General features: G+C 41.8%; 1 protein-coding gene across 4 annotated transcripts in view; it reads right to left on the reverse strand.

Annotated features, from left to right (window-relative positions):
* Positions 1-239: 239 nt before the first annotated feature.
* AKAP12 (A-kinase anchoring protein 12) overlaps positions 240-13,176 on the reverse strand; it is a 31,209-nt gene continuing 18,272 nt past the window's right edge. For 3 of the 4 annotated variants that reach the window (XM_055810261.1, XM_027796922.2, XM_027796923.2), the window contains 3 exons: positions 6,188-9,987; positions 3,477-5,414; positions 240-2,867 (listed from right to left, as the gene is read on the reverse strand). In XM_055810261.1, the coding sequence (XP_055666236.1) occupies positions 2,859-2,867; positions 3,477-5,414; positions 6,188-9,987 (5,747 nt within the window). In that variant the 3' untranslated portion in view covers positions 240-2,858. Of the gene's footprint in view, positions 2,868-3,476; positions 5,415-6,187; positions 9,988-10,619; positions 11,265-13,176 lie in introns of those variants that run through there. The other variant, XM_055810262.1, reaches the window with a different exon arrangement.

The raw sequence follows: 13,176 nt of genomic DNA on the forward strand, positions 1-13,176 counted from the left end.
TTCACAGTCTTCTGAAGTACCTTATTCTTATTACTTTTAAAGGATGCATATTTTATAGAAACTTAACAAGCAAATCACAGTTTAATTCTGCAACTAGTTCCTTCAATTCTCCTCAAAAGCTGAACGTCAGTCAAAACAAATTAATTGTCAGGAGCAAATCTAACTCTGAAGATGAAGCAAGCATCAGAAAGCAATTTACGCTAAGCAAGCTGAAAAAAACCACGACATACACACAGTAGAACAAATTTGCAGTTGTATTTTATTTAATCAATGAAAATCTACCTTAAAAACACAAAATCAAATTTGGTAACCCAGTACATTGGATTAGAGAAAGCTTCAAGCTTTTAAGCATAAGCCAGAAGTCACAGTCTCAAATGAGAGTTTCAGAGGCCAAAGCAATATGCTGGAACAAAGTAGTATCTCTACGATGGAGGCATGCTCCTTGCACCATTAGCATGGCTTCAGGTGCAGTATTTATTTAGCTGTCAGTTATAAGAAGCTTTTGTATTGTATAGTTGTTTTGTTGCATTGCTTACCTAGGCCCTGGATTAATGGAGAAAACAGGCAAGTTAAAGCACTCGCCTGTCCAATTACTACCAACAGACAATTTACATTGTGGTAAAGCTAGCTTTATTTAAATGAGGTTCAGACAAGAATTAACTTTACATATTATTAACAGCTTTGGAGCTACAAACATAAGAATCAGGATTACACAGGTCATGCTATTGTTGATTTTGTTTTACCTGCTGCAGTTATTGCAATATGGCTTAACGTACATAGGTATATAATTTGTACAAATTCAGCCAAGTTTGCACTTGTGAGGTGTTACTAAGAGCATGATTAACTTGCAAGCCAACTTAAACCTGTGGAAACCAACCAAGGTTGTTGGAATTGCCCAAAGCTAAGGGGGAAAGTTACCACTAACAATGGACAGAGATAGACTGGATTGTTTAAAACCACATTGTTCAGCTTTAAATATTTATATAATTTTGCTCTGAGGTAAGGAAATCTTTTGATGCTTCCACGCAGGGCAGCACCAGATGGTGCAATCACACCAGTGCAATCAGTCACATTGCTTGCTGTATGTGCAGCCTTGAAGAGAGGCAAGCACCTGCCATAACAAGAGCATTTGTACACTAAAAGTTGATTTTAAAATAAATTACTATACAGGTAGGATAGTGAGCTATTGTTCAACTTGATGGGCATCAGTTTCACAAAGTGCGATCTGTAACCTTCACTTTAGAAATCAGAGCTGAAAGTACTGACTTGTACCCCGTGTTTGATTTTAATGTAAACAACAAAAGAGAGAACCAACTCCTGTTGGGGACATAGATCCCAGGACTCTGAGTCTGGGGGCTTCTTTCCATCTTTAAATCACCCTGCTCATTCTAGTCTACAGCTGTTGTCAGTCCCACCCACCTCACATGAAGGTTTTTAAGATCTCAGCATCCCAAAGGTCTCATCAGCTTTTTGCAACTCAAGGCAGAATTCATCACCAAGCCCTTACCCTCCTTCCTACTCCCCGCTCAGCCAAGACGAGGAATTGATAGCAGGGAAGATTTCAGAAAATGCTGTGTTGGGAAAGAGATTCAGGCAGGGGTTGGGAAAGGAATGCTTGTATGCAGGAAGAACGTTAGATGTTATAGGTGTGGGGAAAGGCTTGGTGTTGGACGGGACCGTGACAAGAAATGAGCAGACCCTGGAATGAGAGGGATGTGATATGAGGGTTGTGGTACATAAGCAAGATGACAGGGAAATGGTAACTCTGGAGGGTTCTTAGAAACTAGGGAGGACTGCCAGTAGAAGCGACTGGTGGATCTGACAGGTCAGGGTTCTCCTTTTGTCTTTAGAAATACCATAGTTCTACATTAAAATCAGAACCGGGTTTAGGATATACATATAAATATTCAAAGCAAGACAGCCAAGTTTTTGAGAGATTTTACAAGGGAAAAAACCTGGAACAATAAATAGGAAACTACGTGTTATCAATTTCCGCTCCAATGGTATCAATTTCCTCTCCAGGCTACTCTACAAAATTCATTTAAGGGTATGCCTAAATAGTACAGAAGTATCATAGCTCTACGTTAAAATCAGAACTGGGTTTAAGACATACATATAAATATTCAACACATTACAGTCCAGTCCTGAGACCTGAAGTCTGGAACAACAGAAGGGTATTTTCAATCTCCTTTCAAGATACACGGTAGAAGTAATTTCTCACTAAATCAGGCCTGCACAAATATAACCGAAGGATGGATAGAGATACCTGAATAAACTGAAAGGCAGCAATCTCAAGCATCTTGCTCAAGAATTTGTGCATGATCCAGTTCCTGCTGTTTGATAAAGACACATCTGCTACTCAGCCAGAAGTCTCATGTGTTCTCATCAGTCAGCCCTCCTCTTCCCCCTCACACACAAGTCGAGCAGCATCTATGGCCACTCGTAGGTCAAATCAAGGCAGCTACGGAAGATGTAGGGGGTAAGGGAGACTGCAGAAAGAAGGGAGGGGGATTCAGGGATAAGTGAAGGAATTGAAGAAGATGGGACAGACAGAACATGTGTTAAGTGAGGGGACAGTAATAACTGTGGCACAAAGTTTAGTGATCTCAGTTGTGCATCTCCAATCTAAATGGTACGTTTCTGACAGAGACAAATGACCTTTGAATGGAACACAAGTGTGGCTACAGTCAACATTAAAGGCATTGCTTTTTTAATAGAAATGACGACGAAGGTGAGGTCTTCAAAGGAGCAGACGTTAACATCCGAGAATAAAGGGTAGTGAATAAAGCTCCTGGTTCTGTTGCAGGATTGTCAGTTGTTCTCTAGGACTGGCATCTCTCCAAATGCCACATGGATGCTTAGCACATCTGAAAGAAAGACAACAGTAAAAAAGCCTTCTTAATGACAACTTAATCTCCCAAGAATATCTCATTTTCCTAAGCAGTTCTCAGAGGTCTCATGACTTAGTGAAGCAAGTGCAGTAAATATCCTAGGGAAAGACTGTACCTATCATTACTGATTCAGATTTCACTGAAGTGCAAAGAGCTTCAGCACATGAGGCACTCCAGGTTTACCATGGAAGGCACACTCACATCCCCTAGGCTTTGTTAAAGAGGAAGCATGTTTGTGGATTAAATCCCATACATTAAATGTGCCATATGAGTGTGTATCTAGGAAAACTGGAAACCACATTTTCTACCTTACAGAAATATCACCCTAAACTACAGGCCAAGCCAAAGGCCATTAAAGTGAGGGCAGCTATACAGAAAAGAAACAAGGTGTTGAGTAGCCAAACAGAGGCAGTAGAATGAGATGGGGAGGTGGTAGAATCTGTGGCCTGGTAGTTAAACTGGGGAGCGGTTGCCTTTCACCCGGATTTAAAAAAAAACACCCAACATAAATAAGAGAGACAACCGTTTTAGAGACCCCCAACACTATTTTGGAAAAAGAAACTACTGGCTAAAAATGCTACTTACATTCAAAGTGTCAGTAGCCACTGAGTTTTGACTTTGTGGACTATCACAAGGTGTTCCTTCTTGGCAACTATCACCCTCCCATGTCTGTGGTTTCCCATCTTCCACTGGTGAGCGATGCTGTTCTTCCTCACTTTCTCTGCATGTTTTCTGACCTGTATGTTGGTCTGGGACTTCCATAACCTGCCCAACCTCTTTTTCCCTTAATTTTGGTGGGTGTATATCTAGTGGGTCTTTGGCGGAATCTTCTGAAGTACTTAGTTCTAGTGCTGATTTCTGAAGTGTCACACTTTCCCTTGAAACATCTTCAGGGCTAGTTTCAATTGTTAAAGAATTCTGAGTTTGTCCACCTTTCAGCATCTCTGAAGTTAACAACAGGTCTTTTGTTTTTCCTACAGTTGCATGAATTTCTGCAGATTCTGTTAAGGTAGCGGTTTTCACTACTCCTGATTGCTGGAGCTCTTTTTCTTTACTCCTTATCTCTTCCTCTTTTACTGGAAGTTGATCCACCTGCACATGTTCCAGAAGTTCAGGCATATTTGTATCTGATGGGCTTTTCCCTATGGACTTAATGCACTGCTCTGACTCAAAGGCAGCTGACTCTTCCGTTTCTGCAAGTTTGTGAACAGCTGTCTGGATGGCAGTCAATACAATCCTCGTACTCTGGGACTCTATACTCACAGACTGAACAACACCCTCAAATTCCGTGTGAGTGAGAGACAGGCCGTCACTTAGAGGAATACCATTTTGTTCAGGTTGCCCTGTACTCTGGGGCCCCTCTTGCTCCTCTGATATTCCATTCATGGAAGCAGGAGTTACCTGAGGCTCAGGTGCTTCTGCACTACCGAGCTCTGCAGTCCTGCAGCCTGAATAGTCAACAGTAGTAACTGGGACCCCTTCAGAAGCCATCTGCTCTGGTGTGGTTGCTGAGGGCTGTACAGTGTTGGCTGTTGTATCAGGCATTACAGTTTCTGCCATGACATGCTCTTCAACTGCTGCAGCTGCTACTGGCACAAACACTTTCAGAGCCTCCAACCTTTCAGCTTGTAGGAAGGCTGAGTCAGAGACTTTCTCTTGCATGCTCAAAACTTCTTGCTGGACAGCAGTTGAACATTCATCACCTCCCACAACTTCCCATTTTCCAGATTCAAATGCTTCTTTGGCTCTTTCCGTGGATTGCTCATTTTTGTTATCTTCTTTTTGAAAGTCTTGACAGTTTGAGGTTTCCACAAGTTCTTCTTTTTCCACAGTCTCTTCTTCAGCTAAGCTGCTTGGTATTTCACATTTCTTAGGACTCAGGTCAGTGAGGACAGTGCTTCCATTTTCAGTGATATCTGAGCATATTGATGCTAAATTAGATACACTGTCTGCTTCAATCTGCATGGGAGCCTCGGTGACAGTGGTATGGCTCTCTAAGTGTGTTTCAGTTTTGAGCATCGCATCTTCGATTTTGCCACCTCTGGTTTCATCACTCTGGGAGGGGGTTTCAGTTGTTCCTTCTCCATGTTGTGGCTCTAGGGTGGATGCAGAATCTTTTGCTGTAATGTGCCTGCCAGTCCCCTCCCGCACACTCTGCTCAGCATCTACAGCTGCTTCTGAGCCAATTGCTTCTGAAGGAAGGGCAGAGGTTTTTACCTCGTCCTGCAGTGGAACTTCAGTAACAGTGACTTCTGTGCTCTTCACTTCAAGGGGCACAGCATCACCGTCCTCTTCCTTTCTCTGGGCAGGTTCCCTGCAAGGAACTCCTTCAGTAGAAGCTTGCTTTTCTGAGTCCAAGTCAGGAATTTCATCTTGTCTTTCGGCTTTAAGAGGGACTGCAGTGACAACTGGTTCTGTGCACTCTGGTCCCACAGTGAGTGTTCTGCCCTCTCCTTCAAGCTGCACAGGCTTTTCAGCTGTAAGCTCCAACAAAGAGGTTTCATCCTCTGTCTTGTCTAGTACCTGCAGAGAATAGCAACAGACCTGTGAAAACGGGTACAAGCAAGGAGTGACCAGGAATGTTCTGGGTGAAAAAGCACCTGAAGAAATGACCACAAGGAGGAAGGCTATGGGAAGAGCATGAGGTGATGACACTGAGATTAGTGGGTGACCAAGACCCCAGCTTGTCTCAGGACACACAGCTCGTTAAACAAAGGGCAGCCTAAATCAAGGGACAGCCAACAACACTTGAAACAAAGACTAAGCCAGGAAGATGGTGGGGAGGTAGGGAAGAAGGCAGGAACACATTAGCCACAATAACTCCTGCACCTTTAAAGCTGGAGATCGTAGTGTCATTTCATTTCCTCACTTTGCAGAGGTACCTCAGCTAAAATTGTATCTCTGTCTATGAGTGAAGATACCATCCACTATGTATGGTACCATATGGATCACATATGTATCTCAGGTGTTCATTTAATATCTTCAGTCACATTGCGCTGTGCAGGAGCCCTAACAGCAGTTGTTTCAGCACCTTGGGATCCAGGCACATCATCTCCCACCCTGTTTCTGTAGGAATCACCTTCACCACACTCTGCACACAAGCCTCTGTGGCTGCTGCTTCTGGACATCTGTGTGAGCGTATCTCATTGGAAATGAGCTTTGGTTGCCTCTAGCTGCACAAGGAAAGTCCTTGACAGTAATATTGCCACAACCTCGTTCTAAATTAGGTATAGTAACTGACACTTGCTGATTTTTTTCTTTGACAACTCAGTATTTGTGTTATATAAAATACTTACTGCAGTCTGTACTTCTGGAGTACATTCATCTCTTGTCTCCTCTACTGTCAACTCTGCTACAGGCAGTTTCTCTTCTTCTGAAGGCTCCTGCTTTGCAAACAGCTCTTCGTTGGGAGCAACCGCTTTGATGCTGTGAAACACTCCGTCATGTGATGAAGATTCCTCTGCTGTCCTCTGCCCTTCAGATATTTCTTCACGGTCTTCTACAACTGCTCCTTCACATGCCTGCTGCTGTTTTTCATCTCTCAATACATCTACATTTTCATATCCTTTGCCTTCTTTAATTGCAACAGATACTTCACTTCTCTCTGAACCTTCGTGTAGAATCAGCATTCTCTGAATGCTCTCTGCACTTCCCTGGGGCTGGAGGCCATCCTCCTTGTGTTCTCCTTTTTCCAAGGACTGTTCAAGCAAAACAGTTTCCTGGCCTACAATGTTGCCATCTGTAGCATCATCTTTCACTTCCGACTCAGTTCCTTGTACTGTTGTAGTTGTAGCTGCTGTCACGGTTCTTTCACTAACCAGCTGTGCTACATCTGCTGACTTTACTCTTTCAGCAACTTCATGAAGAACTTTTTGTGTCCGTTTGTCCAATTCTTTCAAATTTTGTTCGGTGGCCTCTACTTCTTGTACAGGTGTAACTTCCTCTGTAGTATCAGGGGTTTCTAACAACTGTGAAACAGCAGAAACCATCTCAGTGGTCTCCTCAGCAAGGGACACTTCCATTGTTTCTTCAGTGCAAGAAGCTTCTGCTGTCTCCAGAGCTGTCACTGCTTCTGAGGTTAGCTCTAGCTCACTTGCTGTGGTGTCATCACTTATACCCTTTCTTGTCTCTGGCACTGTCTTAGCAGCTACCTCTGCTTCTTCCACAATAACATCAGATTCAAATGTTTTCTCAGTTTCTTTCTCTTCCTCTTCTTTTGCCTGCTCAATGCACTCTGTCAGAGCAGCAGATATCCAAGACGGTGACCTTTCTTCAATACTGGTAACTGCCCTTTCCCCTTCCACAACGGTAACAGTAACTGCATGTACAAGCCCTTCATGTGCTTGCTCAGTTCTTAGGGTCTCCTCTAATTTTTCTGTTCCCTCTTTCTCTGAGATTTGTTCTTTCATTGCTTCAGCATCTTTCACTTGCTGGGCTTCAATTTTCTCCTGCTCTGCTGCTTCGTATTCAGATAAAGGAACAACAGCTGGAATATCTGAATCTTCTTCTGTTGTTTCTGCCATGTCTTCTCTTGCTTGTCTAAGATGAGCTGGTTCTGGCTTTCCATCTGACTTTTTCTTCCTACGCCCAGGCATTAATTTTCTAAATGGAACCCATGATTCATCTTTTCCAGGCTCACCATCCGATGTTGAATGCTCCAGGCTAGATCCCACAACAGAGTCTTCAGTTCTCTCTTCCATTCTAGTTTTGGATCTCCTTCTTGGAGTGACTAGCCTTTTAAATGATTCCCATGTTGAAATACCTTCACCTTCAGATGGGCTTCCAGCCTGTTCTGGGGAAGAATTCCCTTGTCCTTGGTCGCTTTCCTGAGAGCTAGTAAGAATTGCATCTGTTGCTGTTTCTTTGCTCTGTCCAGACTCTTCTATTTTTTGGCTTTCTTGACCAAGCTTATGTTCAGTTTCTTCATCAGATGATGATGATTTCCTGGCTCTTTTCTTTGAAGAACCTACACATATAAAAGCTTCCCAGGACACAGAGGTGTCAACCTTCCTTTTGGGCTCTTCTGTGATTTTCTCTGGTTTCTGGTCCATGCCATTTTCTTTTAATTCTCCCTGATTTTCATCAACAATGTTTTCAGTTGCAGACACTGAAACACTCTTTGTCTTATCAATTTCTTCTTCTTTATCGCTTTCAGAAGGTCTTCTGACACGTTTTTTGGGAGTCACCATCTTTTTAAATGATGCCCAGGGTGTAACACTTTCTCTTTTCCGCTCCATATCTGAAATTGCAGCATCTTCATTTTCAGTGACCTGCATTCCATCTACAGATTTTTCCAAAGAAGGAATTTCATTCATCTCTTCAGGAGAAGAAGCAGAACTCTCCCCCTTCTGTTCCTCTGGGCTATCTGGGGAATCTGATAACTGCTGAATTAGTTCACCCTGTTCCCCTAACTTAGATTCTTCCCTTTTGCCTTTATGCTTCTTTCCAGACAGTTTTTTTAATCCGGTACCCGTGAAGAGTTTCTTTAAAGGGCTGCCTTGTAGTTTAGTTTTTTCCTGAGAAGAGAGCAGTTCAGCTTCATTTACGATAGCTTCCGGAGACCTCTTTCCAGCTGCCTCTTCAGGAGTTATTTCTGTGGTTATTTCATCTGGTTTGATAGTATCAGTTGTAACTATGCCAGTTTTTCCCTGTGGTCTTTCATCAGTGGGTCTGATGGACTGTTGATCATCCTCTGTGTCAACTGAATGTTCAGAGGTAGAAAAGGACTTCAACCCAGGAGCACTCAGAGTCAGTTTTGTCTCATCTGCTTTGCTTTCTTTCTTCTCTGTGGTTCTATCCAGAGCGTCTCCTTGTGTGATGTCTGCTGTGGGTGACATTTTCAATTCTGTTTCCTCTGTTTTTCCATCAAGTGTTTCTTTCCCCAGTGGGGCAGGTTCCTTTCCTTCTCTTCCTTCAGACTTTTTAAGCTGTTCACTAGAAATTTCAACTGCCAAAGATCCTGCTTTGAGTTTCTCTTCAGAGGATATTTCAGCTCTGTCATCTATTTCACACTTTTCCATTGACTCCAGTTTTTCTTCCACAGGCAGGACTTCTGAGGATGTTTTCAGTTCTCCATTCACACTGTCAGTGACAACCGGTACCACTGACCTTGGTTTTGGTGGTTTCTCTGTCACCTCACTTTCTTTCTCTCCTTCTTCAGCTTTTTCTTCCTTTTTACCAAGATCTTCTGGGATTTCCACAAGTTTCCTTTCTTGATCATCCTCTTCAGCTTTTTTCTCCTTAGCACCTTCTTTAACAACTGCTACTGCTACATCCTCTTTTTGTCCCTGCTCACCATGCCTGATTAGCCCTTCCTTCTCACTTGCTTCGACTCCTGTGGCTGCCACAGTCTTTTTTGACTCTTGCTCTTCTCCTTCAGCTTGCTCCTCATGCGCTTCAATAGTTACTGCTGTCACATTCCTCTCTTCACCGTGCTTCTCGAACTCAGGTTTCCCTTCCTTTTCACTGGTTTCAGTTGTTAATGTTGGTCCCTCTTTTTCTTGCTCCTCTTCTTTCGTAGGAGACTGTAGTTCATCTTCTTTAGGCTTCCTAAAACTCTTCTTTTTTCTAAATCCAGTCCATCCTTGAGTAAAAAATTTTCTTAATGGCGATGCAGTATCAGTGACTAAGGCAGCTGACTGAGAACAAACCTCATTCGCCTCTGGTGTTTTAGGAGATTCATCTTCTGGTTTTTCATTTTTCAGTGTGTCTTTGGTGTTGTCTTCTGCAGAGTGCGCATCCTCAGGCATCGCTGTTTCTTCTGAGCTGACTTCTTTTTGATCATCAGCTCCTTCAGGGACTTGTGTTTCCTTTTTTACAGTAAGCAGTTGAACTGGTTCTGATTTTCCTGTCTTTTCCTTCTTCACTGTAAATCTGAAACCAACAAATTTAAAAACCTTTTTAAAACCCAGATCATAAGACTGTGGCTCAGATGTGTGGTCTTCTGCATCTTCTTCCAAAGACGGCAACTGTTTAATTGTATGAACATCCTCTTTCTCAGCGTCTACACCGTCCTTGGTGCTTGAGTCAGATGGACTTGTCTCCATAGTTTCAGTGTCTTCCTTCAAAGTTAAACTAGAATGTTCTGTTTGTCCAACTGTTTAAACAACAAAACCAAAAACTCAGTTAGTTTCCTTCTCAATTTAATGCTATATTATACCTTTCAATCTTTTTTCGTTTTTACCAAACTTCCCTAAATATACTTGTTCTATTATCTGTGTGCCTCTTCTATGTGCTATTAACTTTTTTAAGAACTAGTTTTTGTTCTAAGATTACTATAATTCCTTTCCTTCCTTGTATCATTGTATGAGTCTTTCCAAAGTTTATTTCCCGTCATTACTCAAAGAATATACAGTACAATATATGTAATTATTCCTGAAGCAAAGCTCAGTACCCCTTCCACACAGGGAGAGACCTCTGAGAGAAAAGGAAACAAACAATAAAAAATTGTGTTGACCTAAAATGATTACAAGAAAAGAAAAGCTCATTTTACAGCTTTGTCCCCCCAAAATACTAAGATTTGAAAATGCCCAAGGGAAATTTCCCAGTTTTCTGAAAATTTGTAACTCCCCACACAGTTACATTACAACATACTTGTTTTAAAGATCACGAATCTTGGAATTCTCTCATACATCACATCACTAATGCCACACAGAAAGCTCATCTACAGCAACTCCAGCTCGCTTAAAATGAATGAGGTTGTTACTACGCAAGCAGGTAAAATCATACCCTCCGCTGCTCACAAGTCTGTGTTTGCACTGTCTCTTGAGCACCATTTGAGCTTTTCCTCAGGACACTGGCAACCACCATCTCAGTCCTGGTGAGACAATTTAAGTATTATCACTCCCTCTGGCCATGAGCTGCCTAAGTTCACAGGCTGGCATTTAAATTAAACCCCCTGAAATGCAGCAGTTAAGAAGCCAGCACACATCCATCTTGGAGCACAAAATCACAAGCACCCTACGGCCCAAGTAAGTGGGCCGTAGCAACGAAAAGGTGGAAAGGAACAAGGATATCAAGCCTCTGAAGTTCTGCCATTCAAACACAAAAAACGAGCAGGTAAAACTGCTGTTGCCTATAAGGAGAATTTTAATAATAGTAGTAACTGTGTGATGAACAGCGCAACATGTGAAGATAAAATCTATAGCATCTTCACGATACCAAAAGATTCTTGGGCATTGATACTGCCAGGGTTTCCGTTTAACATTGTTCCTGAGCCTTGGTTTTGTGGAACAGGTGAAAGTGCGAGGCCATGAGGGAGCACACTCCTCTCTGACCAAATGTTAGAATGCTAAGATGACAAAATAAAAGAAAGAATAATTAATGTTAAACAGCAACATCCTGGGAGGAGGCATGGCCCCTTTCTTTTAAGTTGTACATATGTTACTTCAATGCCTAAAGGCATGCAGGAGGCAACTTTCAAAAGTACAAATGCATCACTGAATTCCCCAAAGTGATTTAGCTTTTATTTGTTCCATCTTTAAGTTGATCTAACTCTGCATTTGGCCTTGCTTTGTGCAGGGGCCGGACCACCTGCTCTCTAGAGGTCCCTCCCACCCAGCCTAGATGCTTCCTCGATTCTGCTTGCCTACATCCCCTGCGAAAAGAACTGCATCTTCCTAAGCACATAGACAACACGGTCTAGGTAAGACTGAAACAAAATTAAATCTACAAGTATTCTGGCTTCTAATAGCTATGTGGAGGGCAAATTACGTTTATATTCACTAGCAGCAGCCTAGTGGCTGTTGTTTCTCAGTTGACATTAGGAAAGCTTTTTGTTTTTCCTTTATCTAACAGTTTAAAATTATTTACTTCAGTTGGTACCTCCTAATTCACTTAAAAGTCTGACCTCTGGTAACATCCTAATTCCCTGAACACTTTAAAAACATTCAAACTGAGTAATTTGTGATGAAACAGGGTAAGAAGAAATGGACATTTTCCTGAAGAAGCCAGGATTATTATTCCATTGGTAATACACCTCTTGCAAACACCAGAACACTCCACAAGCAAAAATAACTCACTGCGAGGACACTTTGGACCGTGGCAAGGTAGGGAAAGGAAATGAGGATGTAAGCACAGCTAGAAGCAGCAATAACACATCTGAACTCACTTTTTATTTTAAGATGCTTACCAAAGAAAAACTGATGTGATTTATTTTACTAGTATTTTTGGACACTAATGAATCAAACATTATGTAGTTGTATGCTGAGACTATACAAGGATAAAGCCAAGGGACTGGTTTTGTATCTGTGTTAATTTATTCCCAGGTCCAGAAATAAATTCCTTGTCATTTCCATCAAAGTATGTAATTTAACAGAAAGGTTATCATGGCTTAATGGGAATTCACAAAGTTAGAGGCATTTCTTCAAATACTAAGGTACATATTTTATAGTTATTTAGTAACAAGTACTTTGATATATTCTTCAGTTTGTCTACACTAGAAGTAATTTTTCTGGCTGAACCAGGTATGAAATTAAACACTGATCATATAATGTCAAATAAAATTTGTTCATGAGCCAGGCCTCTTCACACTTCTGGTGGAAAGAGTCTATAGAGTCTCCCTTCTGTTCTCCCTCAGTCCTGCACTAATGCCAGTGTGCTTACCCTTAGACACATGGAAATCTCTATCTCCATCTGACATGGCTTAGATAAAGGTAGAACAAAAATCGGGGCTGAGTGCCAGTGGGGAATGCTGGGTCTAAGTGGGAAAGACCAGAAGCAGGAAGGCAGTAGGAGTGGAGGAGAAGTCAACAGACACTTGTGACTCTCACCAGGCAACTAGAGACACAGCTCTCCAAGGGTTCCTCGTTCCTCTTGCAAACGCTCCCCGGGAACGCATGCGTACCGTTTTGAAAATCTTGATCTTTCAAAAATATTAAGAGTTTATAGCTGCAGTTGAGGCTGCATTGCTTTTTTTTATTTATTCCTAGAATACAAACTTAGTGTTCAAGAGGAGTTTCAAGGTTTTACAGGTAAACAGGATTACTGAAAGAGGGGAATGATATAGAATGCGAGTGAATGAGGTATTCCATTTCCAAAGTGAGAGATAAGATACATGACTATAGCATGTAAAGGTATCTCTTCGTATTCATAATCGGCAATCAAAGGATTTTTGCTTATTCCATTTATAAAATATGTTCATAACACCCTAACATAAAGACTATGTCTCTGTAAAATGCTTTGCAGGTGAAAAGAGCCAAATAACTATTACAAAATCTGGAGATACGGTGTATGTATTAAGATAGGAAATACAATCAAAAAAACAGAGAACACAGAGTTTAGAGAC

The sequence above is a fragment of the Falco peregrinus genome, chromosome 7 (genome assembly GCF_023634155.1).
Source record: "Falco peregrinus isolate bFalPer1 chromosome 7, bFalPer1.pri, whole genome shotgun sequence".
Taxonomy (NCBI): domain Eukaryota; kingdom Metazoa; phylum Chordata; class Aves; order Falconiformes; family Falconidae; genus Falco; species Falco peregrinus.